This window comes from Mus caroli, unplaced genomic scaffold (genome assembly GCF_978045245.1).
Source record: "Mus caroli unplaced genomic scaffold, Mus_caroli_1 scaffold_2, whole genome shotgun sequence".
In the NCBI taxonomy this organism is placed as follows: Eukaryota; Metazoa; Chordata; class Mammalia; order Rodentia; family Muridae; genus Mus; species Mus caroli.
In genome coordinates, this window is record NW_028227257.1 from 14622400 (window position 1) to 14646578 (window position 24179).

General features: G+C 53.8%; 2 protein-coding genes across 3 annotated transcripts in view; one reads left to right on the forward strand and one right to left on the reverse strand.

The window, feature by feature from the left end:
- Positions 1-24179, forward strand: part of Znf335 (zinc finger protein 335) — a 26169-nt gene continuing 1990 nt past the window's right edge. The window contains exons 1-29 of one of the 2 annotated variants that reach the window (XM_021156731.3): positions 3-618; positions 1264-1514; positions 2720-2957; positions 3922-3999; positions 4198-4503; positions 4582-4728; positions 7809-7955; positions 10298-10538; positions 10644-10821; positions 11513-11625; positions 12602-12620; positions 12727-12843; positions 12934-13010; positions 13090-13250; positions 13620-13849; positions 15038-15131; positions 15232-15326; positions 17293-17552; positions 18471-18582; positions 18661-19035; positions 19711-19853; positions 19939-20081; positions 20206-20309; positions 20603-20677; positions 20785-20868; positions 20948-21013; positions 21093-21174; positions 21263-22865; positions 23027-23146. In XM_021156731.3, coding sequence (XP_021012390.1) covers positions 1314-1514; positions 2720-2957; positions 3922-3999; positions 4198-4503; positions 4582-4728; positions 7809-7955; positions 10298-10538; positions 10644-10821; positions 11513-11625; positions 12602-12620; positions 12727-12843; positions 12934-13010; positions 13090-13250; positions 13620-13849; positions 15038-15131; positions 15232-15326; positions 17293-17552; positions 18471-18582; positions 18661-19035; positions 19711-19853; positions 19939-20081; positions 20206-20309; positions 20603-20677; positions 20785-20868; positions 20948-21013; positions 21093-21174; positions 21263-21390 — 4014 coding nt within the window. In that variant the 5' untranslated portion in view covers positions 3-618; positions 1264-1313 and the 3' untranslated portion in view covers positions 21391-22865; positions 23027-23146. Of the gene's footprint in view, positions 619-1263; positions 1515-2719; positions 2958-3921; positions 4000-4197; positions 4504-4581; positions 4729-7808; positions 7956-10297; positions 10539-10643; positions 10822-11512; positions 11626-12601; positions 12621-12726; positions 12844-12933; positions 13011-13089; positions 13251-13619; positions 13850-15037; positions 15132-15231; positions 15327-17292; positions 17553-18470; positions 18583-18660; positions 19036-19710; positions 19854-19938; positions 20082-20205; positions 20310-20602; positions 20678-20784; positions 20869-20947; positions 21014-21092; positions 21175-21262; positions 22866-23026; positions 23147-24179 lie in introns of both variants that reach the window. The other variant, XM_085832389.1, reaches the window with a different exon arrangement.
- The window catches only part of Pcif1 (phosphorylated CTD interacting factor 1), a 7048-nt gene continuing 5254 nt past the window's right edge, over positions 22386-24179 (reverse strand). The window contains exons 11-15 of the mRNA XM_021156733.3: positions 24079-24165; positions 23813-23997; positions 23043-23136; positions 22773-22948; positions 22386-22670 (exon numbers count right to left, since the gene is read on the reverse strand). Of these exons, the coding sequence (XP_021012392.2) occupies positions 22436-22670; positions 22773-22948; positions 23043-23136; positions 23813-23997; positions 24079-24165 (777 nt within the window). The 3' untranslated portion in view covers positions 22386-22435. The remainder of the gene's footprint in view (positions 22671-22772; positions 22949-23042; positions 23137-23812; positions 23998-24078; positions 24166-24179) is intronic.

Consider the following 24179-nt stretch of genomic DNA (forward strand, 5'->3'; position numbering starts at 1 on the left):
ATGATTCCTGACCAGCCTTTCCTGTCCTCAAACCTCGGTTTTGCCATCTGTATAAGCTCCCTCCTTACGGCACAGCAAGCCCAACCCGGGAGAACCCGATCTGGCTCGAGTGGAGCTTTAAGCTACAGGTGAAAAACCAGGAAAATGACTGACGTTTCCTCCTCTCTGGACACCTCTAAGCCATCCCAGGTCGCGACGGTTCCCTAAGCGACCCCTGGAGGTGTGGCTAGACGCTGGGGGCCACGCCCACGAGAGCCGGGCGCCTCCGCCGCGCCTCCGCCGCGCCTCCGCCGCGCCTCGTCCGGCCTGGGACCTGCGTGACGTCACGCCACTTCCCGTGTAGCCCTCCGCCACACGAAAAAGTAGTCCCCGTCCCCAGCTGACCTCAGCCCTAACACCGGGCAGCATGCGACTTCTAGGGTCCTCCTGAACCCGACGACGGCTCTGAGTCCCCTGAGAGGCCTCCTGAAACGCCGCAGACCTCTCTCTCCCCGGGGGGCGGCGGCGGAAGTAGTTCCGGTTCGAGGGCGGCCGATGGGTTCCTCCGCGACGGGGGTGAGAGGATGGCGACCTCGTCGATGCCGGAGTCGGAGAGCGACACAGCAGCCAGAGACTCAGGTTAGCGGCAGCCGGAGGCGGGCCGCCCCTCCGCACACTGCCGTGCACCGGGGCCCTGCCGCGAGGCTGCCGGGTGGCGGACTCCCGGGCCGGCGGGGCTGTCCGAACAGGGCCCCGGGGTCCCAGGCCCTTTAGCCGCTCTCGCATTTGCCTGAGCGGAAACCCAGCGCCGCCACAAGATGGCGCCGGGCCTGGAGCTCAGGCAGCGCCGGGGACAGCCCCGAGTCACCAGGCCCCGCGACCGTCGCTGTCAGCCCCCTCCGCAGGGGAGTCCGGGGAAGGGGAGTGAACCACTGACCCCGGGGGCCTGCGGGCTGTACCACCGGCTCCTCATCCGAGGGGACGCGGGGGCCGGAGGGCCGAGCCGCTGTGTCCGCCCAGGGTCGATTCATGCCTCTGGGATGAGCATCAGGCCGTGATCACCCACCGGGGCCACCCTTCTTCCCAGAGGGGCCCTAGCCTGAGAGGCCAGGCATCCCTATTCTTTTCTGGAAGGTTCCCTTTCCAGGAAACCCCGCCCCGTCTAATCCGATGCTCAGTCTTTGCATCTGCGGAATGGGCACACCGGTGCATCTGGGTGGGTACTGCTTGGCCGGGCCCGAAAGGTGGACCACTTGTTGCAACCATGGTCGTATCGCCTGGCAGAGTGAAAGCCTCAAACCCCGCGCTTCGCTGTCAGTCCGTCCCCAGAACCAATGGAGGAGAACGAGGTGGAGAGCAGTAGCGACGCGGCCCCTCGGCCCGGCCAGCCTGAGGAGCCTTCTGAGAGCGGCCTGGGTGTGGGCACCTCGGAAGCTGTGTCCGCGGACAGCAGCGACGCTGCGACCGTCCCAGGGTTAACGGAGGCCGACGACTCTGGCGTCGGGCAGAGCTCGGACGGTGGCAGCCACTCTGTGGTATGGATCAGTGTGGATGGTGTGGGCAGGGGCACCGTCAGCAAAGCCTACTTGTAGAAAATAATTGTTTTTGAGGCAGACGTCAAGCCATGCCAAACTGCTGTGGTCGGTTTTGACAAGCCCCATGGCTAAGAGACATACTTAAACCATTTGTTTCCGGCATCTTCAGAAAGGGAAACTGAGGCAGAGCGTGCTTGCTATCGACAGAGCCAGAATTAATTATCCATGGTCTTACCCAGAGCCCTCAATCTCCGTGAGCCCGGTTCAAATGTTGATCCATCTCAGTTATCTTAGTCTTCCCATCTGTCAAATGGAACGGGAGGGCCTGGTTCTATGGGTGCTAGGCTGTAAGGGGAAACCGAGCCATGCCTTCCTGACCCATTACTTTGTGATTTGAGCAGGTTACCCAGGTTCTAAGCCCTCATCTCCTCTGTTAAGTGAAAATTAGAAACATAGTCACCTCTGGTAGCTTCATGAGTAATTTTTCGAGATGGGGATTGTATCTGGACTCCACTTGATGGAGATATGAGGTAGTGGCCCTGGGTGTGCAGTTCAGGGTTTCATTATGTCAGCAGAAGTGGGCCTACCCCGGGATATAACTTACACTAAGTTACAGGGTTACTGCTAGGGACAGGGCAGGTGTGGTCCAGGTCCTTGCAGAGAACACAGCCTGGTGTGGAAAACGTTGAGATGCAGGGGTGGGCTGGGATTGCACTGAGGAACTGGGTCCATAGAAGAAGGCTTCTCTTCTCAAAGAGTAGACCCAACCTGTTGTCATCCCAGGGTGGTGAGGTGACATGGCCTCCAAAGGGAAGTGGGCAGGAGCAGAAAGGCCCTGAGTAAGGTCCAGCTTGCCCTCTAGAGGGGGCAGTGCTTAAATGGCTGTGAGAAAGCTGGGTAGTGATCATGGAAGAGAGTGAAGCAGGGGAATGATTGATGCAAAAGCCCGGTGACAGTTGTGCCTCCTGGCTGTGGCCTGTGGTCTAGAGAGCTGCTGCTTTCCCCCCTGGGGTAGTTCCTGACTACATCCGCGGGCCCTCGGGCTGTCACTGACAGGAGAGCCCTCCTGGGCCTCTGTAGGGCTGAAGTGTGGGTGGGTGGTTTTGTTGTCTCTGGGGTGGTTTTGTTGTCTCTGGGGTATCTACAGGCTGCTCTGTCCTGCCTCACACCTGGCTCCTGAACTGCCCTCTGCTTCCTACACCTAGGAGGAGGTATCCGAGAGCATCTCAACAGACCCTTTGCCTCATGGCTGCCTCCCTGATTCATCTTCTGTGTCCCGGGGACCAGTGGCAGAGGTTCCTGGTGGCCCCCCAGCTCTGGTGCATTCCAGTGTTCTCCCAGACCCCAGCATGCTGGTGTCTGACTGCACAGCCTCCTCTTCAGACCTAGGCTCTGCCATTGACAAGATCATCGAATCTACCATTGGTCCAGACCTCATCCAGAGTGAGTAGGGAGAGGGTGTGGCCCTGTCCAATCCCACAGCCATCTGTGTCAATGAATGAGTGAAGATGAATTACCTGACTGTGGGGTGTGTAAGGGGAACTTACAGCTGTCTCCTAGTGGGAAATAACCCAAGTATCAAATACGATGTCACTGTAAGTTCTGTATGATGCCAGGATGTCACAGTGCTCAGAAGTACGGAGAGCTGTAGCTGGGGCCAGTAAGATGGCTCAGCTGGTGATAGTGCTTGTCAGGTAGACCTGGTGACTGCCGCTAAACCCACATAACAGTGGAATGAAGCAACCAACTCCCAAAAAGTTGTCATCTGACTTCCACGCATGCCCAGATGAAGTACATGCAACAGTAACTAATCCTAAGAAGTAGAAACAGTTGTAGCTGGCTTTGCGCTGGGGGTAGTTATAAACACTTGACATATAAGAGGGGCAGAGCTCCCAGTAACCTGCAGAGGGGATGGCTGCCATTAATCTGGTCCATATGAGAATTATAAGGCACATGAGAGAGACACCAAAAAATGACTGGGTAACAGTGACACTGTTTCTCCTGGGCAGTAAACTCAGACAGGTGACCCCTGAGTTCAAGCTGCTAAGTACTTTGCTGGGTCTTTAGGTTAGGGACTTGCATACAACACTAGAATCCCACAAAGCTCTGGTATGGTCTGAGAAGCATTCTGAGACATGGTACCTGCAGGATCTGTGTCCTGAGGAAGTTTAGAGAGGATAAAGGACGACTTGGTCCATTTGTCAAAACCCGGTCTGCCAGGGTAGCTCTGGCATCCTGGTGACTAGGCTAGCACGTCACCTACACCAGACATCACACCAGCCTGCGGTGGGTATGTCCAAGGTGCAAGGGGTGACACAGTTGCTCTCCAGTTGCCAAGTGAAGTCCAAGGGTGTGGGCCTATTGTCAAGGTCCCTCTGAGAGTGTCACCCTCTGCCCTTTCTGCCAGGCTGCATCACTGTGACCAGTGGTGAAGAGGGAGGAGCTGAGACCACACAGTACCTGATCCTGCAAGGGCCGGATGATGGTATGAAACCTGTCGTCAGTCCCTGGGAGCCTGTAATGGATGGGGGCAAAAGACAAGACTCAATATGACCCTGGAGGGTTAGCCATTGCCCTGGCCTCTGACAAGATGGCCTCTGTGGGAAATCTGGACCTGCCCGTGAGGAACGCCTAGAGCTCATGGCCAACCTTGCCTTCTACCTTCTCTTCTGTGCTTCCTCAGGCGCTCCCATGGCATCATCCATGTCTACTTCCACCTTAGCCAACAGTCTGGCAGCCATTGAAGCCCTGGCTGACGGCCCCACATCCACATCTGCATGCCTTGAGCCTCCTGAGGAGCCCCAGGGAGATCCCAGCTCTGTAGTGCAGCCACCCCCAGCTCCTGTTGCTGAGGAGCTGGACCTGCAAAGCCTGGAGGCCATGATGGAGGTGGTGGTTGTGCAACAGTTCAAGTGCAAGATGTGTCAGTACCGGAGCAGCACCAAGGCAACCCTGCTCCGCCACATGCGGGAACGGCACTTCCGCCCAGGTGCGTCCACGGCAGCTGTGGACCTGATGGGGGCAGACACAGAGCCAGATGTGGCAGCTTGTTCCATTCTCTCAGCAGCACTAGCAGCAGCAGCAGCAGCAGCAACTGGTAAAAGGGGCCGTGTACGGAAGTGGGGCCCTTCCACCAAGACCACAGAGGAGGAGGAGGAGGAGGAGGAAGAGGAGGATGACATCGTGGATGCCGGGGCGATTGACGATCTGGAGGGTAAGGCGGAGGACCACACTCATCTATAGACTGAGAGACACCGGTGCAGCACAGCAGAAGGTTAAACTGCAGGGCAGGCAGAACAACAGAAGAGCCAGCAAAAAGATACACGCACTTCTCATAGCTCCATTCCCTACCTGTGCTTCCAAACTATTCAGTGCATGCACATAAGAATTATTAGTAAAGCTGGGTGTGGAAGCCGGGCGTGGTGGCGCACACCTTTAATCCCAGCACTCGGGAGGCAGAGGCAGGCGGATTTCTGAGTTCGAGGCCAGCCTGGTCTACAAAGTGAGTTCCAGGACAGCCAGGGCTACACAGAGAAACCCTGTCTCGAAAAACCAAAAAAAAAAAAAAAAAAAAGCTGGGTGTGGTGGCACAGGACCACAGCCCAGCCCTGGGGAGGTGCAGGAGCTTTAACTACATAATTTGAGGCCAACCCAAAACAAAAATATTTCACTTTTTTCTTGCCCCGCCTCCATGTGTGTTGTGTGTGTCAGTGGGTGTGTGTGCAGCCAGAGGTGATGTCAGGCATCTTCCTCAGTGGCTCTCTGCCTCACTTTCTTTCTTTCTTTCTTTCTTTCTTTCTTTCTTTCTTTCTTTCTTTCTTTAATTTCTATTAGATGTTTTCTTCGTTTACATTTCAAAAGCTATCCTTAAAGCCCCCTATACCCTCCCCCCTCTTTTATTTATTTATTTATTTATTTTTGTTTATATAAGTATGCTGTAGCTGTCTTCAAACACACCAGAAGAGGGCATCAGATGTCATTATAGATGGTTGTGAGCCACCATGTGGTTGCTGGGAATTGAACTCAGGACCTCAGGACCTCTGGAAGAGCAGTCTGTGCTCTTTTTTTTTTTTTTTAAGATTTATTTATTTATTATATGTAAGTACACTGTAGCTTTCTTCAGACATACCAGAAGAGGGCATCAGATCTCATTCCGGATGGTTGTGAGCCACCATGTGGTTGCTGGGATTTGAACTCAGGACCTTTGGAAGAGCAGTCAGTGCTCTTAACCGCCAAGCCATCTCTCCAGCCCTGCAGTCAGTGCTCTTAACTGCTGAGCCATCTCTCTAGCCCTCTCTCTGCCTCACTTTGTTTGTTTGTTTGGTTGGTTTGTTTTGTTTTGTGAGACACGGTTTCTCTGTGCAGTCCTGTTGTCCTGGAACTCACTCTGTAGACCAGGCTGGTCTCAAACTCAGAAATTCACCTGCCTCTGCCTCCCAAGTGCTGGGATTACAGGCATACGCCACCACTACCCAGCCTGCCTCACTTTTTTTTTTAAGATTTATTTATTATTATATCTAAGTACACTGTAGCTGTCTTCAGATACACCAGAAGAGGGTGTCAGATCTCATTATGGATGGCTGTGAGCCACCATGTGGTTGCTGGGATTTGAACTCAGGACCTTCAGAAGAGCAGTCGGTGCTCTTAACCACTGAGCCATCTCTCCAGCCCTGTGCCTCACTTTTTGAGGCAAGGTTTCTCCCTGTACCTAGAGCCTGCTGATTTCTGCCAGAATGGCTAACCAAGAAGCCCAGGGACCCTCCTGTGTTTCTCTCTAGTGTTGGGACTGTGCTGCCATGCTCTGCTTTTGGACCTGGGTTCTGGGAGGTTGAACTCAGACTCTCATGCTCCACAGCAAATTCTTCATTGACAGAGCTGATTCACCAACCCCTTGACTCACTCCCAAGTTTGTATGTGTGTGCCTATGTGTGAGTATGTGCACTGCTGAATGCAATTCCTATGGTGGCCACAAGAGAGTGCTGTTTACCTGGAGCTACAGTTACAGCACTTGTGGCCGTTCCACATGGGTGCTGGGAACTGAACTTGGCTCCTCTGCCAAAGCAGCAAGTGAGCCATCTCTCCAGTCTCTTTTTTCTCCCCTAACTTTCTGAGATGGAGTTTCTTTGTGTGTAGCCCTCAGACACTTGTTCCTCCTGAATGTTGGGATTATAAGGATGTGCCACCGTAACTGGCTCACTTCTCCCCCTAAACTTTACGAGGTCTAGTATGTATTTTTGTTACAGGCTGCTTGAGCCTGTTTCTACTTAGGGTCTGGCTCAGCCCATAGTCCCTCTGGCTAAAATATAGACATGCCCTAACCCTAACCCTAACCCTGATTCCAAACAATGAAGGTAAAGTTAGAAGGAAGCACCATGCTTGAAAGTCTAATTGTGTGGCAGACAAAGTGATGAATCAGAAAGAGTTGACAGAATAGGATCTGTCAATAGGAAAGGGAGAGACAGACATTGGGAGGAGAAGCATCCATACTGGATACAGTAGAGTTCTGAGAAACGGCGCAGGGTGAGGGGGGGGGGGGCAGGGGGGAGAGCAGCAGAGAGAGGAAGCAGGAAGCCGTTTTACTTGGAGAGTTTTATAGACAGGTTGAAGACAACAAGCTAGACACACGGGAACCCTGAAGGAGAACGAAGAGGAGCCGGAAGATGAGATAAGGTCACTAGAGTTGTTTTGAGGCAAAGCAGAGCAGTTCAGAGGCCTCGGGGAAAGCCGGGTTGACTAAGCCAGCTGGCTTTTGAGCCAGGAGAGCTGAGTTAACAAGGCAGCCAGAGCTCAGAAAGAACTAGGGAGGCCTGAGCTTACTCAGCAGCAGGTCTCAGAGACAGAGAACATTCTAGGCCTAGATTAGATTGTCCCGAGGTCAGCAGCTTCCTTCCAGGACTGGGTCTGGGTTAGCAGATGGAAGCATGAGCTTCCTAGACAACAGTTACAACAGGAGAATAAGAGTTACTTTTTACCCATTTTATAACTAAGTTGTTCTGGGTTGGGCTGTCCTCATTTTACTGTTGAATGCTTATGCATGGCTGTTGTCCACCTGGCGGGACTGTAGACGGTTGCCTGCTCGCTGCCAGAGGCATAAGAGGCTTTAGAACCAGATAGGTCTTTGTGCTTCTGGTTGAGGGGAGCTGTTGGCAGGTGCCAAGAGAGGTGCACAGAAGGAAGGATGGTTGGTCCCCTGGGGAGGTGCAGGGGCCCCGTAGGAGCTCCCTCACTGGTGGGGAGATAAGGAGACAAGACTGGAAGTGTGGGACTACACACTGTCCTTTACTCTTGCCACAGAGGACAGTGACTACAATCCAGCTGAGGATGAGCCCCGGGGCCGGCAGCTAAGGCTCCAGCGCCCCACACCCAGTACCCCGAGACCTCGACGGAGGCCTGGCCGGCCCCGAAAGCTGCCTCGCCTAGAGACCTCAGACCTTCAAGATGGTAAGATTTGGTCGTGGAACAGGCTGTATGTGTGGGTAATGTGTGTCCCTGCTGCCTGATGCATCTCAGGTGCTCCAGAGACTCAATATACACAAAGCAGCCATTTCTAGCCACTGGCTGTAGGCCTCCCAAGAAAGGAGACCTCCTGTCACCGACTAGAGAAACCTAGCCTTGGTGACTATGCAGGCATTTGGAGATGCCTTTTAGTGACACAGTGAGAGGAGGGGTTGGGCCTTTCTAAGCGAATAAGTAAAAGCTTAAAACGATACTGAAGTGAGGAGAGAGGAGCCGGTGGTTGAGTGGTCTGTGAGAAACTGTGGTCAGAGCTTAGCAGTGGGCACAGCAGAGGCTCTGCGTGGTTGTGAGCACAAGCTCTGTCGCATACTAGCTCTGACTAGAGCCTGCATGCCACTATGGAGGGTTGACAGCATCTACTTGTGTGGTAGCCACTGTGTATGCACCATTTGGAGATAGATCCTGTGCTCTCTCTAGAAGAACTGTCATGTACAGAAAAGTAAATATACCCCACACAGGCTGGGGCTTCATGAAGAGAATGGCGACATTGTTTCAGGGGACAAGGAACTAGCTCAGTGGGTGAGGGTCTGCTGTGAAAGTGAGCCCTGAGTTCAAAGCCCAGCAGGACAAGGGAAACCTGCAGTGGCTGTGTCTGTGTTCCCATTGGGGGCTGCAGAGACAGGGTGATCCTAGGGGTTCATGGCCAGCAAGCCTAGCCAAGATGTGGAGCTTTGGGGTCTGTGGGGCACCCTGGCTCAAGGCAGAGAGGAGCACTTTTGCTGGTGGCGTAAGAATTGGTACATGTATTCTCTCTCTCTCTCTCTCTCTCACATACACACACACACACACAAACACACACACACACAGAGGAGACACTCTTTCCAATCTGTATCATTCTTAGTTTTAAAACAAATAGCTCGTGTGTGTGTGTGTGTGTGTGTGTGTGTGTGTGTGAGTGTGAGCATGCCACAGCATCCTCAGGTCAGAGGACACTTGCAAGAGCTGGCTCTCCTTTGCCCTGTGGGCACTGGTGAGTGAACTCAGTGGGCAGGCTTGGCTACAGAGGGTTGTTTATTCCCTAAGCCTTCACACTGGCTCTGGTCTGCCTGCCTGCCTGCCTGCCTGCCTGCCTGCCTGTTTTGTTGTGATGGTTTTCTGAGCCAGAGTCTCACTATGTAGTTCTGGCAGGCCTGGAACTCATTATGTAGAAAGATCCACCTGCCTGCCTTCTAAATTCTGAGATTAAAAGTGTGTACAGCACTAGTTGACGCCACTCTTTTTTGTTGTTGTTTGTTTTGTTTTTGTTTTGTTTTGTTTTTTCGAGACTAGAGTTTCTCTGTGTTGTGTCCGGCCAGCAGATCACAGCCTGGGTTCTAGACTGGAATGGCATTTTGGAAACCTGGAAGAGAAGAGGGGCTAGGCGGCAAGAGAAAGAAAATGCTAGAACCCAGGCTGTGATCTGCTGGCCGGATACAACATCTCTGTATAGCCCTGGCTGTCCTGGAACTCACTTTGTAGACCAGGCTGGCCGCAAACTCAGAAACCCGCCTGCCTCTGCCTCCCAAGTGCTGGGATTACAGACGTGTGCCACCATGCCCGGCCTGACGCCACTCTTAATATTTAAAATAGTATTTTACCTGTTTGTTGAGAGTGCTAGGATTGAACTAGGTTTTCTGGGTTTGTTTTGTTTGTTATCTTTACATGCTTGGGTGTTTTATCTGTATGTATGTTTACCGTGTGTATACAGTGTCTGTGGAGGCATCAGATCCCCTGGGACTGGCATTACAGACAGCTATGAGCTGCCTTGTGGGTGCAGGGAATTTACCCTGAGTCCTCTGAAAGAGCAGCCAGTACTCCTACCGACTGAGCCATCTCTCAGCCCTTTAGATAGGATTTTTAAACAATTTGAAAAGTTGTCACATTCCGATTAGACTTCAAAGAGTTTGTGAAGTCCTCTTGCTGTGGACCCTCCCTTGGTGTGCCAATGTCAAGGGTGTGCCAGCGTCAAAGACACTGTTGTCTCAGGGATCCCCAGGGCCCCTGTGGGTTACTAGATCAGTTGGCAGATGGGACAGCTGAGACTCGGGGAGGGGAGGACTTTTGCCAGAGGATGCAGAGCCACCTAGGGAGTGGGGCTGAGTCTGAGGTCCTATCCCAGTCTTGCTATGCTGAGTAGGTCAGGTCAGAGCAGTGTGAGATCGATACTGCCTTCTGCACATGGGCTCTGTGTGTGTGTGCGATCTAATGGACCCATCAGTGGTTAGCTAGGGGGGTTGACTGGCCTCTGCTCCTAGAATGTGTGACTATGTTCTTTGTGTCCATGACAGGTGTAGGACAGCCTCTAGTGAGTTCCCAGAGCACACAGAGCCCTCCAGAGTTGCAGGATCTCGAGGCTCCCAGCTCCTCGGACCTGAGGGACCTGGGCAAGGTGGGGAGGGGCCTGGTGGAATCAGGCGTTAGTCAGTCGGATGCTGAGAATGCAGCCCCATCGTGCCAGGATGAAGCTGATGCCCCACCCCGCCGCCGCGGAAGACCTTCCAGGCGGTTCCTAGGGAAGAAATACCGAAAGTAAGTAGGCTAGAGTATAGGTGAGCTTGATGGGAGGGTGGGGGTGGGGTGGGGGATGCTCCCCCAGCCTGCAGCTCAGCCAGTGCCTCCACCCCTTCCTTCCAGGTACTACTATAAGTCACCCAAGCCACTGCTCAGGCCTTATCTGTGCCGCATATGTGGCTCACGCTTCCTGTCCCACGAAGACCTTCGCTTCCACGTCAACTCCCATGAGGCTGGTGACCCACAGCTCTTCAGGTGCCTGCAGTGCAGCTACCGCTCCCGCCGCTGGTCCTCACTCAAGGTGTGGCATTCATTCGTTCAGGAGCTCCCAGGGCTGGGAGGACCAGCCAGGATGGGAAGCTTGGGAGGATGCTCGGACGTGGGGTCCTGAGGAGTCTGCCACAGGCAGTTGACAGGGGCCCAGTGACTGACAGCTCACCTTCTGAGAGAATGTAGACATGCTTATTCTCACTGCAGACTGGCCCGTGGGGGTTCTTCACAGTGAGTCCTTCCCGCAGGTGGCAGTGCTATAGCTCCAAGAAGGGCACCTCTGTCATCTCACCTGAGAGTGTGGCCAACAGCAGGCCAAGCTGCCATTTCCATTTTGTGCCCCACTGAGGGAAGTTTGGTCTGCGACTTGGCTGCCCCAGTGCTATAGCATGGTGGTGCCCTTCAGGCCCTGGTGGGCAGTCCTGCTCTTGTCTGGGCTCCTTAGGGGACTGTTCCACAGCGCTGAAGGGAAGGCATGGGCTACAGGGCCACATCGTCCAGCTCCAAGCTTGTTAAGGCAAGGTACTGACACGCTGAGCCTTGTTTCCTTTTTGGTCAGATGGTAAAGCCAGCAACAGGACTGGCACAGCAGGTGCTCTCTGAGGAGAATTCCCAGCCTGGCAGTAGGCTCTGCTGTCCACACTCAGCCAGAGGTTGTGAACGCAGGCGGGGACAAGGAGAGGGAGGGGAACTGAGCCTGCAGTTGTGTCTGCCTCTCCCAGGAGCACATGTTCAACCACGTGGGCAGCAAGCCCTACAAGTGTGACGAGTGCAGCTACACCAGCGTCTACCGCAAGGATGTTATTCGCCACGCGGCTGTGCACAGCCAGGACCGGTCAGTGAGTCATGCAGGTGCACTGGAGGGTAGACAGGGAGAACGTGGCCCAAATCCCTATAGGTCCTATGCAGCACACCCACTCTGGGCCTGTGATGGTCAGAGTCACAGTTGTCCCAGAATCCTCAGGGCCAGGGCCTTGAGGGCTCCAGTTTAGACTCTTCCTTCATCTGGGAAATGGAGACAGTGTTGAGGGGCCTGAGGGAAACTGTGTGACTGCAGGGGTTTACACATGATTCGAAGGCCTCAAGTCAGCTGCAGCTCCCCCTTCTCCAGTGCTGAGAGCAGATCAGGGCTGGACAAAGCACGTTTCCAGGCCTGGTGGGCTGCTCGGTGACTTACAGCTAGGCAGCAAAGAATTGGTTTCTTTGGATGGGTAGAGCCCCCCCAAGAACCATGGTGTGTGACAGTTTTCTGAGATGTTACTAGTTTCTTTAAAGAGAAGGAGGTGTGTTGCCACCTAGGATTCTGGTCACCAGGTTTAAGCCTATTCTCCAGGGCTGTTTCTTGTGGAACTTGTTTGAGCTGGTAGTGTAGGAGGATAGCCTGTAGTGTAGGAGAATAGCCTGTAGTGTAGAATAGCCTGTAGTGCAGGAGAATAGCCTGTAGTTAGGAAAATAGCCTGTAGTGTAGGAGAATAGCCTGTAGTTAGGAGAATAGCCTGTAGTGTAGGAGAATAGCCTGTGGTGTAGAACAGCCTGTAGTGTAGGAGAATAGCCTGTAGTGTAGGAGAATAGTCTGTGGTGTAGGAGAATAGCCTGTAGTATAGTGTTCTGTGAATGGAGAGAAGACCCATGTCTCAGGTTAACCAGCACAGGGCTGTCACCTGTGGAGCCTTAGCATTCTCCCCAGAGGACACCAGCTGGTTTTCCATGTGTTCAGAAGAGAGGGCATGGGTAGTGAGGAGTGGTGATCAGGCCTGAGACTGGGTGGCCCATGGGGAAGCTGTGGTGTGATGCTTTCTTTTTTTTCCTAGAAAGAAGAGGCCGGATCCGGTGAGTGTGGACCCCTGGGCTGCTGACGGGTGGTGGGTGGGACAGGAAGTGGGTGCTCCTGCTGTTCCCCCTTTTCTCCCTGTGACCTCTCACTGTCCCTTCCCAGACCCCAAAGCTGAGCTCCTTCCCTTGCCCAGTGTGCGGCCGTGTCTACCCCATGCAGAAGAGGCTAACACAGCACATGAAGACTCACAGCACCGAGAAGCCACACATGTGCGATAAGGTGGGTGGGCCAGGCAGGGCTGGGGCTAGAGGCAGGGCCTTTCTTCTCTGGGCCATCCCCATCTGACTCCACCTTCCCCGCCGCCCTCAGTGTGGAAAGTCCTTTAAGAAGCGCTACACCTTCAAAATGCACCTGCTCACACACATCCAGGCCGTTGCCAACCGCAGGTGCGTCCCCACTGGAGGTCCGTGGGTTAGGGAGAAACCCTTTGTGTTTCTGAGCTCCCCTCCTTCAAATTGCCTCCAGATTCAAGTGTGAGTTCTGCGAGTTTGTTTGTGAGGACAAGAAGGCACTGTTGAACCACCAGCTGTCCCACGTGAGCGACAAGCCCTTCAAATGCAGTTTTTGTCCCTACCGCACCTTCCGTGAGGACTTCCTGCTGTCTCATGTGGCTGTCAAGCACACAGGTCAGGCCAGCCCTCCAGTCCTTACACCCTCATCAGAGCTCAGCTCTCTGTCCCTCTCAACAGCCCAAACCACAGATGGACTTCCTTCTGCTCTAAAGGGACTCCTGTGCCATTCCCTCTGTCCTGAGCCCAGTGCCAGCAGCTTGCTTTCCTGACTTAGTTAGGAAGGGGGAATGGAGGTGCCTACTCTGTCTTAGTTAGGAAGACGACCTTGAGAATGACCCCTGCAGGAAGGCTGTGGATAGAAGTAGCGCTGGTCCTTTCTGTTCTGATCCAGCAGTGTTTGTCCAAGCATGGTAATGACTTAAGCTAGGGACCCCTAGGGCCTCCTAGAGGCTGTGTGGGTGCAAGCACTCCCTGTGCCCCTAGGCGCCAAGCCCTTTGCCTGTGAGTACTGCCACTTCAGCACTCGCCACAAGAAGAACCTGCGCCTCCACGTAAGATGCCGCCATGCCAACAGCTTTGAGGAGTGGGGACGGCGCCACCCTGAGGAGCCCCCGTCCCGCCGCCGCCCCTTCTTCTCTCTACAACAGATAGAAGAGCTGAAGCAGCAGCACAGCATGGCCCCTGGCCCTCCCCTCAGCTCACCAGGACCCGAGGTAGGCTGGGACACGGCACACGCGGTGGGAACAGGTGGTGGACACCCGCCTGGTTAGAAGAGGGTAGCTTTCCAGCACTGTCTAGATAACAGAAACACCTACAGCAGTAGCTGATTATTCTTAGATGTAAAACAATTGTAAAACTCAGTGGTCCTGAACAGCTGTGTCTCCAACTTGAGTATTTTTGCAGTTCCTTGCACAGTGTCAAGGAACTGACATTGGTCTTTGTGGTTACCTTTATGGTCTGGCATAGCTGCAAGAAACATGGCTAGAGCAAAAGAAATGGCCGCGGGCTGGTGAGATGGCTCAGTGGGTAAGAGCACCCGACTGCTCTTCCGAAGGTCCAGAGTTCAAATCCCAGCAACCACATGGTGGCTCACAACCATCTGTAACGAGATCTGGCGCCCTCTTCTGGAGTGTCTGAAGTCAGCTACAGTGTACTTACATATAATGAATAAATAAATCTTTAAAAAAAAAAAAAAAAAGAAAGAAATGGCCGGGAGATGGTAAGAAAGGTGCCTGCTGCCATCCACCCATGCAGTCCTCATTTAAGCCTGGAAGTCCTGCTTAGTTAAGTGGCCACCTTTTTAGAGTCATGAATGACAGACTGAAAAGTATAGTCCTGTCGATGGGTATGCTGCCCTCCCTACTGAAAGGAAACATACCCGTGACAGGAAAGACGGGGAAGGTGCGTGTGAGGTGGCTTGGCAAGGTAGGGTGTTGTTGCCAAGCCCAATTTGGATCCCCAGGTCCTGTATGGTGGAAGTAGAGCACTGATTCCCCAAAGTTGTTCTCTGATATCCATATGTGCGCTCTGGCTGTCATATGCCTGTACACATACCTCATACCCACAAAATAAAATGTCTTTTAAAATTAAAGAGGAGGATGGATTGGATTTGGGGTAAGCAGACTTTGGAATGGCCAGCTCGTGTTCTGTCGTGGGAGCTCCCAGTGGCCCTGGAAAGATGACCTCACTCAGTTCATGGGCGCTGGAGTTGTCAGTCTTAGGTTCAGGTTCCAGCCCTTCACTTTCTGAGCCTCACCATTCCACTGAACACTAAGCTGGTCAATACCTTTCAGAATAGTATGTGAGATAAACAAGGGACTGGGAGGAAATGATGATATCAGATGTACTTGGTAAATGCACTTCTGGCTACCCCCTCAGACTTGACCCATTCTCCTCCTCAGGCCCCGCAAGAACCTGCACCTTTCCAGTCACCTGAGACTCCCCCACTACTCTGTCCTGATGCACTAGGTGGCGCCACAATCATCTACCAGCAAGGTGAGCCTTGAAGTAGGCAGGGTTAGGGTAGGAACATGACTGGTGGCATTGGGTGCCAAGTGTCCAGCCCATTTTCAAGCTCAGGTTCCACCCCACCCAGGAGCCGAGGAGTCCACTGCAGTGGCCACTCAGACAGCCTTGGATCTGCTGTTGAACATGAGCGCCCAACGAGAGCTGGGGGCCACAGCCTTGCAGGTAAGCACCTGGGACTTCCCTGCGCTCCTCTGTTGATCACGGAGTAAAGGAACATAGTGACTCCAACTTACCCTGCCAGGGACAGATCAGCCTAAACTTGAAGGAACGGACTCTATAGGGTAGGCAATCTTTCCCAGTGCACTCTCTAGTTTCTAGTGACCATTTGTCTTAGGCACTCTTCTGTTGCTGTGAAGAGACACCATAACCAAGTCAACTCTTACAAAAGAAAGCATTTGATTGAGAGCTTGCTTACAATGTCAGAGACTAATTCCATGCACTGAGCGGTAGCTGAGAACTGTATCCTGATCTCCAGCCTTAGAGAGTCAGAAGGATGGTGATGAGCCTATGGGGGCTGTTCTCATTCAAACCGCCTCACAGTTGCTGTGCTGAGGGCCATGTGTTGCTGTGTGGCTCCTGTGCTCTCCTTTGGTGTGGTTTCTCAGGATCTACCATTCCTGTGAAGCTCCTGTAGGGGCTAAAGCAGCTTCCCTCTGTACACAACCTGCAGGTAGAACACTCCTAAGGTTTTGTCTAGTTCAGTAGCAAGGCCAGAGCGCTCTCTTGGCACCATCTCATATCCCACACATCTTCCCCAATTTGTCATTATTCTTCCATATCTGCAACCAAACCCATCTTCACAGCCAAACCCCAGATGTTCCTTTAAGAATAGGATCACCCTGCTCTGCCGCTCAGTGATCTGCTGTGCAGGATGTGACGCGCAGCTTGGCCACTGTGTGCAGTGTGCTCGTGTCATTCTTCAGAACGTCGTGTCTCTCAAGAAGGCTGGAGGCATAGTTTAGGCTCCTACTTTATAATTCTGTTACGTGCAGTACAGAGCAGGCCGTCTGTCCGAAGGTTTAGTCTGGGTCACCTGTCTGTCACCTGTCTGTCACCGCTCTTTTCTATAAGTTGCCAGATCTTTGTCACTGCTTTGCAAAAGCATATCTTTGAATATGAAAGATGCCTATCTCTCATGTAATTATTGATAATTTCCCCTAAGTGTTCTGTTGTCTCCTTTAATGTCATAGTTTCTTTTGGTTGGTTATGGTTACAAAAATCTAAGATGTACATTTTGGTTTTTTTTTTTTTTTTTTTTTTTGGTTTTTTGAGACAGGGTTTCTCTGTATAGCCCTGGCTGTCCTGGAACTCACTTTGTAGACCAGGCTGGCCTCGAACTCAGAAATCCGCCTGCCTCTGCCTCCCGAGTGCTGGGATTAAAGGCGTGCGCCACCACGCCCGGCCACATTTTGGTTTTTTGAGACCATGTTTCGTGTAGCCTTAAATGCCTCAAATGGCCTTATTTAAACTCCGATCCTAGTGCTTCTGCCCATGTGCTGGACTTACAGATGTGTGTGTGTCACCACACCTGGCTATGGATTTTCTCAATGGTTTGCCACTTGGCCCTCTACCCCAAGGTGTCAAGGTCAGAGTGCTATTATTTTGGACCTTGTGGAGGCCACTCTGTACTTTGTGAGGTGTTTAGTAGCATCCCTAGTCTCCACCACCACACGACAGTGTTATTCTCCACACCTAGAAAGTTGACAGATATTGCTCGATGCTCCTGCCCATCTGTCTGCAGTGTGCTATGCAGTGCCTCTGTGTGTGTGTGTGTGTGTGTGTGTGTGTGTGCGCGTACGTGCGTGCACGTCTGGGTGGATGGAAGTGTAAGGGGGGTTAGGCTGTTTTGTGGAGGACAGGGCCAAAAGGGCAGAGAGGGTTTCTCTGTGTAGCCCTGGCTGTCTAGAACTTACAGTATAGACCAGGCTGGTCTGAAACTCAGATCCGCCCGCCTAACTGTGCCTTTGAGTGCTGGGGGACAGGCATGTGCCACTAGCCCAGCTGCAAAAGTGTATTTAAGGAAGGACTTGGGATGTGTAAATGAGAGGGGACACCTGAGGCTCTGCTAGGATGGTGAAGGATCTTTGGACAGCAGCTATGTCCCAGAAGCCTGTTGGCATCATTGCAGGTGGCAGTGGTAAAGTCAGAGAGCATCGAGGCAGAGTTGACGTCTACTGGTGGGCAACCTTCCCCTGAAGACACCACTCCACGGTTGGTGACACTTCATATGGCGGAGTCAGGGAGCAGTGTGGCAGCTGAGAGCCAGCTAGGTCCATCTGACCTACAGCAGATTGCCTTGCCATCTGGGCCATTTGGTGGGGCCAGCTACAGTGTCATCACGGCGCCCCCAGTGGAGGGGAGGACACCAGCCTCAGGCCCACCTTACAGGTAACTCCACCCCTTCCTTTCAGCCTTTCATAGGGGCTCCCCACTCCAACCCAGTTAGGAGGCGGCAGCGTTCTGGATTGTACAGAGTGACGGGGCAGCAGTCCTACACTGTCCTGTGTAGGATGGCATTCTTTGACCATTAGCTGTTCTGGGAATTTGGCACTAACTAGCTCCTACAAGACCCAGGTTTCCCTGCTTTTACAAATGAGGGAACAGTCCAGTGAGATGCAGCTCTCTACCTTCCCATCCCCTTAGTGTAAGTCCCCGTGCAGTTACGTGAACTATGTGCATCTGTGTGCACCATGTGCATACAGGGGCCTTCAGAGACCAGAAGGCATTGGATCCCTTGGGCCTGGAGTTACAAGTGGTTGTGAGCCGCCATGTGGGTGCTAGGAACCAATCCTGGGACCTCTGCAAGAGCAGTGAGTGTACTTAGGTGATGTACTCTCTTGCCACCCACCCCCCAACTCTTAAGTCCTGAGCATTCTGAACAAGTATGGGCTCCTTTGTTGACCTGCTGCCTGAACCTGTGCTTGGCTTCCCTCTGCTGCAAGTCTGTGACGTGTTTCTCCACTCACTCAACTCTTCAGCCATCCAAGGAACTCTGACCTGTGCTGTGCTGAGGCTCAGGGGCTTTGAGGCAGCCTCTGGTCAGGTTGCCGTAGACTGGGACCTCTCCTCCCTTTTTGGCCAGACCTGAACTCCTGGAGTGCTGTCTTCCTATCAAGGGGAATGAGGGTCACCCCTTAAGCAGGGTGAATTACTGAGTTCTTGGCAGTCACTTATGAAGAATGCTGGGGTCCGGGTTTGAGCCTACAATTCACTCAGACTCCTTGAGTTTGACTTGCTTGGTGAGGGGTTTTTGTAGCCTTTGATCCTTTTCTGGAACCTCATCTCATGCCTCCATTGTGCCCTCAGGGAAGAACCTCCCGGGGAGGCCGCCCAGGCTGTGGTTGTGAGCGACGCTCTCAAGGAGGCTGGCACCCACTACATCATGGCAGCTGATGGGACCCAGTTGCACCACATTGAGGTGAGCCTTGGGAGTAGCCTCCCTACCCAGTGTCCTGCCTCTGCCCCTCCTCAGCATCTCATGCTGTCTTTCCTACAGTTGACTGCAGATGGCTCCATCTCCTTCCCAAACCCAGATACTCTGGCCCCTGGAACCAAGTGGCCCCTGCTGCAGTGTGGAGGGCCACCCAGAGATGGTTCTGAGGTTCTGTCTCCAACAAAGACCCACCATATGGGAGGCTCCCAGGGCTCCTCCACCCCACCCCCTGCAGCCAGCCACACCCTAGGCCTGGTAGTACCCCAATCCCCACCATCTGCAGCAGCTTCCTCAACAAAGAAGTTTTCCTGCAAGGTGTGCTCAGAGGCCTTCCCTAGCCGCGCAGAGATGGAGAGTCACAAGCGGGCCCATGCTGGGCCTGCTGCCTTCAAGTGCCCTGACTGCCCCTTCAGTGCTCGCCAGTGGCCTGAGGTCCGGGTAGGTGTGCCCCCCGCCCCACCCCACCCCCGGCCTTGCCTGTGCCTTCATGTCTGTGGCCACTCATTTGTATAACAACTCTTTATTGATATCTCAAGCCTGGTCCTCTGGTCCCCTCTAGGGTCAGACGACTGCAGGAGTCCAGCTCTGGGAGCTGCTTGGTCAGGAACCTAACCAGATATAAAGTGACTAATGCCAGACTGTTCCCAGTATGAGGGCAAGGAATGTAGAGCAGGGGCAGCAAGGACAGGAAGGGGAGCTAAGGAGACACCAGATGACGAGCCAGTGAGGGAGGGCATGAAGAAACAGGACTGCTTCTGATGCGTTTCTTGTGCTGCTTCCACTTGCCAGAGGGGTTCCAGCTTCCAACTCCAACCCAGTGCCGTGTCTTCTGAGTTCTGTATGGGACCAAGGCCTAGAGCCATGCTCTCCAGTGGGAAAGCTAAGACCCAGTAAAGCTGGGCTGAGCCCTAGCATGCAGAAGGTCCCTCCCCAGAACCTCTAAGTTAAAAAAACAGAGCCACAAACTGAGACAGAATTGACAGCGCAGCCTGTGGCTTCTTTCTTTTGGTCTGTGATAGACCAATCCCTATCTGGTCCACGCTTCTGGTCCTCACTGACATAGGGTTGGTTCCTTCCATGCTGACCACTGGTGCATCATCTCTCCCTGTTTAGGCTCACATGGCACAGCACTCAAGCCTGAGGCCCCACCAGTGCAATCAGTGTAGCTTCGCCTCCAAGAACAAGAAGGATCTGAGGCGGCACATGCTAACGCACACCAATGAGAAGCCATTCTCATGCCACGTCTGTGGGCAACGGTGAGGCTGGAGATGGCTAAGAACAAGGGACTTGCATGCACACACCTGGTAGAGCTATCTGATGCCCACTCTTCCCTCTCCTCAGTTTCAACAGGAACGGGCACCTCAAATTCCACATCCAGCGGCTACATAGCATTGATGGGAGAAAGACTGGGACTTCTACAGCCCGAGCCCCAGCCCAGACCATCATCCTCAATAGTGAAGAGGAGACACTGGCCACACTACACAGTAAGCTACTCCTGGGCCATGCAGTGGACCATTTGGGTCCAAAGACTAGCAACAAAGGAACCCCAGGAATGCGTCAGTCAAGGTTTCCCTAACTCCACCAATGAGTTCCCTTCTCTCTGCCCAGCTGCCTTCCAGTCCAGTCACGGGGTTCTGGGTACAGAGCGGCTACAGCAGGCACTGAGCCAAGAACACATCATTGTGGCCCAGGAACAGACAGTGACCAATCAGGTAAGACCGAGGTCTGCGGACCCTGCAGAAAGGGTGGGACAGACAGACAGGCTAGAAGAACTAGAGAGATGGCTCAAAGGGTTAGAAGTGCTTGCATAAGCACATAACAAGCTAGGTGTCCATGTGTCATGCTCCAAGAAGGGTGGAGAACAAGCAAAAAGTGATGGTGAGCCATGCTTGGCACCCTGCTGAGCCCCGGCCTCCATGCCAGGTTGGGGCACACAGAACTCCAAAAATACTGAATATGAGCATATGAGCTCGGTAAAGAACTGAGGCTACTCCTCCCTTGACAGGAGGAAGCTACCTACATCCAGGAAATCACAGCAGATGGCCAGACAGTACAGCATCTGGTGACCTCAGACAACCAGGTAACCTCCTGTCCCCGAGGCCATTGTCCATAGCTGTGTCTTCTACTCTGCCCTTACCCAGCTCCCACTGAGTGGAGCCCCAGCAGTTGCCTCCCCCCCTTCCTTAGGTTCAGTATATCATCTCTCAGGACGGTGTCCAGCACTTCCTGCCTCAGGAGTATGTTGTGGTCCCTGATGGCCATCATATCCAGGTAGGCCAGGCCTGGGCAGGGTGGGGTTTGGAGGAAGGCTGCAACCTTATAGGATCACTGGCCAGCTTCCTATCTCTAGGTCCAGGAAGGCCAGATCACACACATCCAGTATGAGCAAGGTACCCCATTCCTGCAGGAGTCCCAGGTAGGGTCCTTGGGAGCCCAGGCAGAGCTGGGGTAGTGAAGCTCCCATGATGGCTCATCTTACTGGCTTCTTTCTCTAGATCCAGTATGTACCTGTCTCCCCCAGCCAGCAGCTTGTCACCCAGGCTCAGCTGGAAGCTGCTGCACACTCCGCTGTCACAGGTATGGACTGGACACTGCCAGCCAGGAGCCTGAGGTGAGGCCTCGCTCTTGGAGCCTCAGGCTTACTGTGCTTTTCCCTCCCCGGCAGCGGTGGCTGATGCTGCCATGGCCCAAGCCCAGGGCCTGTTTGGCACTGAGGAGGCAGTGCCGGAACACATCCAACAGCTGCAGCATCAGGGCATCGAGTACGACGTCATTACCCTCTCGGATGACTGAGCCTCAAAGGCCCAACGCTGATTGATCGTGGATATCGGGGCCGGCTCTCCTGGAGACTAGGGAGTTTCCTGTCCTACTTAGGGCCTCCAGATACTGGACAATTAGTGTCCCTTGACTCCAAAGGAGCCAGACCTGTGCTCTTGGGGGGCAGCCAAGGGCTCCAGCCAGGGCATGCTGGGTGCCTCAGCCTGCTGGCAGGCTTTGGGAGAGAAATTTATTTTTGTTTTGATGGACCCACTGGCTCCTGTCTCAATAAAGGGACCAGAGTCCAGCCCTTGCAACTCTCTTTGTATATGTGCTAATAACCTGAACCAGGTAAGGGCCAAGAAACCAGGCAAAGGTCCCAACAAGTGGAGGCTACCTGGCTCCACAGCCAGCTGGCCCTACCTTGTATGAACAGCCGTTGCAGTATAGGCCAAGCCAGCCTCATCTCGGGAGAGAGCTGAGCTAGTGAGAACCCTGCTTCCTCCATGGGCTCCCTGTCTCCAGGGTCTCAGAAGGCAGGTAGTATATACCCTGAAGCCTGCAGTGCCTCAAAGATAACACTTCCTCCTGAGCAGATGGAAAACATCAGCCAGCCTGGAAGTCTGGTGTAGGCGGGCTGGAGGTATCTGGGCAGACTCAGCTGTAGGACTCTGGACTCCTCCATCCTACTGCGCTCAGGTAGACGCCTCTAGGGAATCAGTACTTTAAGGATCTGTGGATGGATATGAAGGCCTGGGTACCTTGATAAGGGGCACCTAGGGAGTGGTCACCGAGGCAACCGCCCCAAGACCCTCACACACTCTTGGGGAGTTTCTGTATTTCCTTTTACAAATGAAACAAGGCAGCAACAGGGGCTGGGGCTGGGGAGGCACGGGCCTATTTACAAGGGACTTGGTAAATCGGAAAGGGTGAGAGCAGGGAGGGGGATCCCTGGCAGAGCCGTAATATTCCTATGTCCCTGGCAGCTCAAGTCCTGCTGCCACCCCAGGGGAGAGCCCTGAGGCTGAGTCCTAGCAGTCTGTGACAGCACCCCTGGAGCTCCTCCTCCCCGCAGGATATGTTAAGTGGGGTGAGGCTCTCTACTAGGGCCCTGTTCCCGGCCTGAGTCCCGGTCCTTGGCCTCGGAGGAGGAAGAGGAGGAAGAAGAGCTGGAGCCGTGGCTGCGGCCCGACTGCTTATAGGCAGCGGTGAGCTCCTGCAGCCGCTCTGGCGTCGGCCCCCACTTGGCGAACCCGGGGTCATTCTGCAGGAAGAGCACTGCCGTGTTGTGGACGGCCTTGTAGTGCATTTCCTCCCTGTGGGCAAAGGGAGCTGCTCAGGGCAGGGGACAGACCGGGCCTGCTCACCCAGCCTACCAGCCAGACCTGGCTTCCTTCCCCTGCTGCCCGGGCACCTACTTCTTGCAGATGTGCTGGGAGCCACTGCGGTACTCGTGCTCAAAGGCAGGCAAGACCAGCTGGTGGCGTTTGAAGCGGCTCTGCTCCATCCTGGTGAGCGCTGGTGTGGGGGGCTCCCGCCACTCCGGGATGAACACAATGAAGGACAGGGGTTCTGCTGAGCTCTCCAGCAGTTTCTGTGGGAGGGAGGGACAGTATGGGGTAGACATGAGCTACTGCCCCCAGGATTCTTGCAATTTTGCCTGCCCCATCAGTTGGCAGCACACCCACCTCGAAGTGAGAGACCATAGCATCCATGAGCTCCTCGCAGAACGGAGGGTTGGCCTCAAAGGAACCACTCAGCGGGGTGAAGTCCAGGCAGGGCCTAAAGAAAGGTGAGCATTGTAGCCCCACCAACACCCAGCCCCTCACAGACATAAATGATGTCCCCATCTCTAAGCAGCCACAGTGTGGGCAGTTGCACAAAGAGATGACCACAGTTGGACCAGAGGCCAACATTCTCTTTTAATTGTGCTGGGACAAGGAAAGGACTTTGTCCCTCAGATAACCAACCTGAGAACAGAGGCTACAGGCTAGGTGTGTGTGCTTGTGTTAACTAAGTTGAGGAAATAGACTCTAAAGCCACCACAGCAGAAACCACACCCAGGGCTTCCCCAGCTGCGAGTATGGGCCTCTCCTTCCTCCACTGCCGTCTTCCTACTGGATGGTTTACCTGGTCATCTGTCATCTGTACTTCTCGCCCTGCTATTTTATACTCTTCACACCCCTCCCTGGAGCCCAGGGTTCCTATTCCAAACCTAAGCCAGTTCATGGAGAAGCCCACAGGCCAGCTTAGGCAGTGTCTGTTACAGGTCTGCCCCTGGAGCCACAAAATGGAGGCCCCCAGTGCTTACATAGCATGTCAGGGCACATGGCTGGTAAACTGTAAGAGCGGAGCTACCTTCCAGACTGCTCAATTCCAAAGCTACTATCTCAGGTGGGACGTGTGCCCAAGAGGACATCGCTATGGTAGAAGGGGCCCAGGAACTCAGGGGTCTCACCCTCGGGAGCCAAAGTAGCCATCTGTGTCAGGGAAGGCAGAACAGTACTGGCGGAAGTAGCAGTTGAGGGGGGAGGCGAAGCACTCAAAACTGACACCAAAGAGTCGGTGGAGGGTCTCAAAGACGTGCACTGGCAGTGACCCCTGCAGGCCAGTCCCCTCATAGAGGCCCACGCCAAACATCATCTGCAAATTAGCCTTAGTCAGCATGAGGGTCAGTCCCCCTGTTCCCTTCCAAAGGAGCCCTCCGTGGCCCCAGGTCTGTACCTGATATCGGCGGAGAAGACACCAGACTCGAGGCAGGAACCTCTCAAAGGCAGAGTCATCCACACAGCTATAGCGGTAGAGGAGCCACTGTAGACAGACAG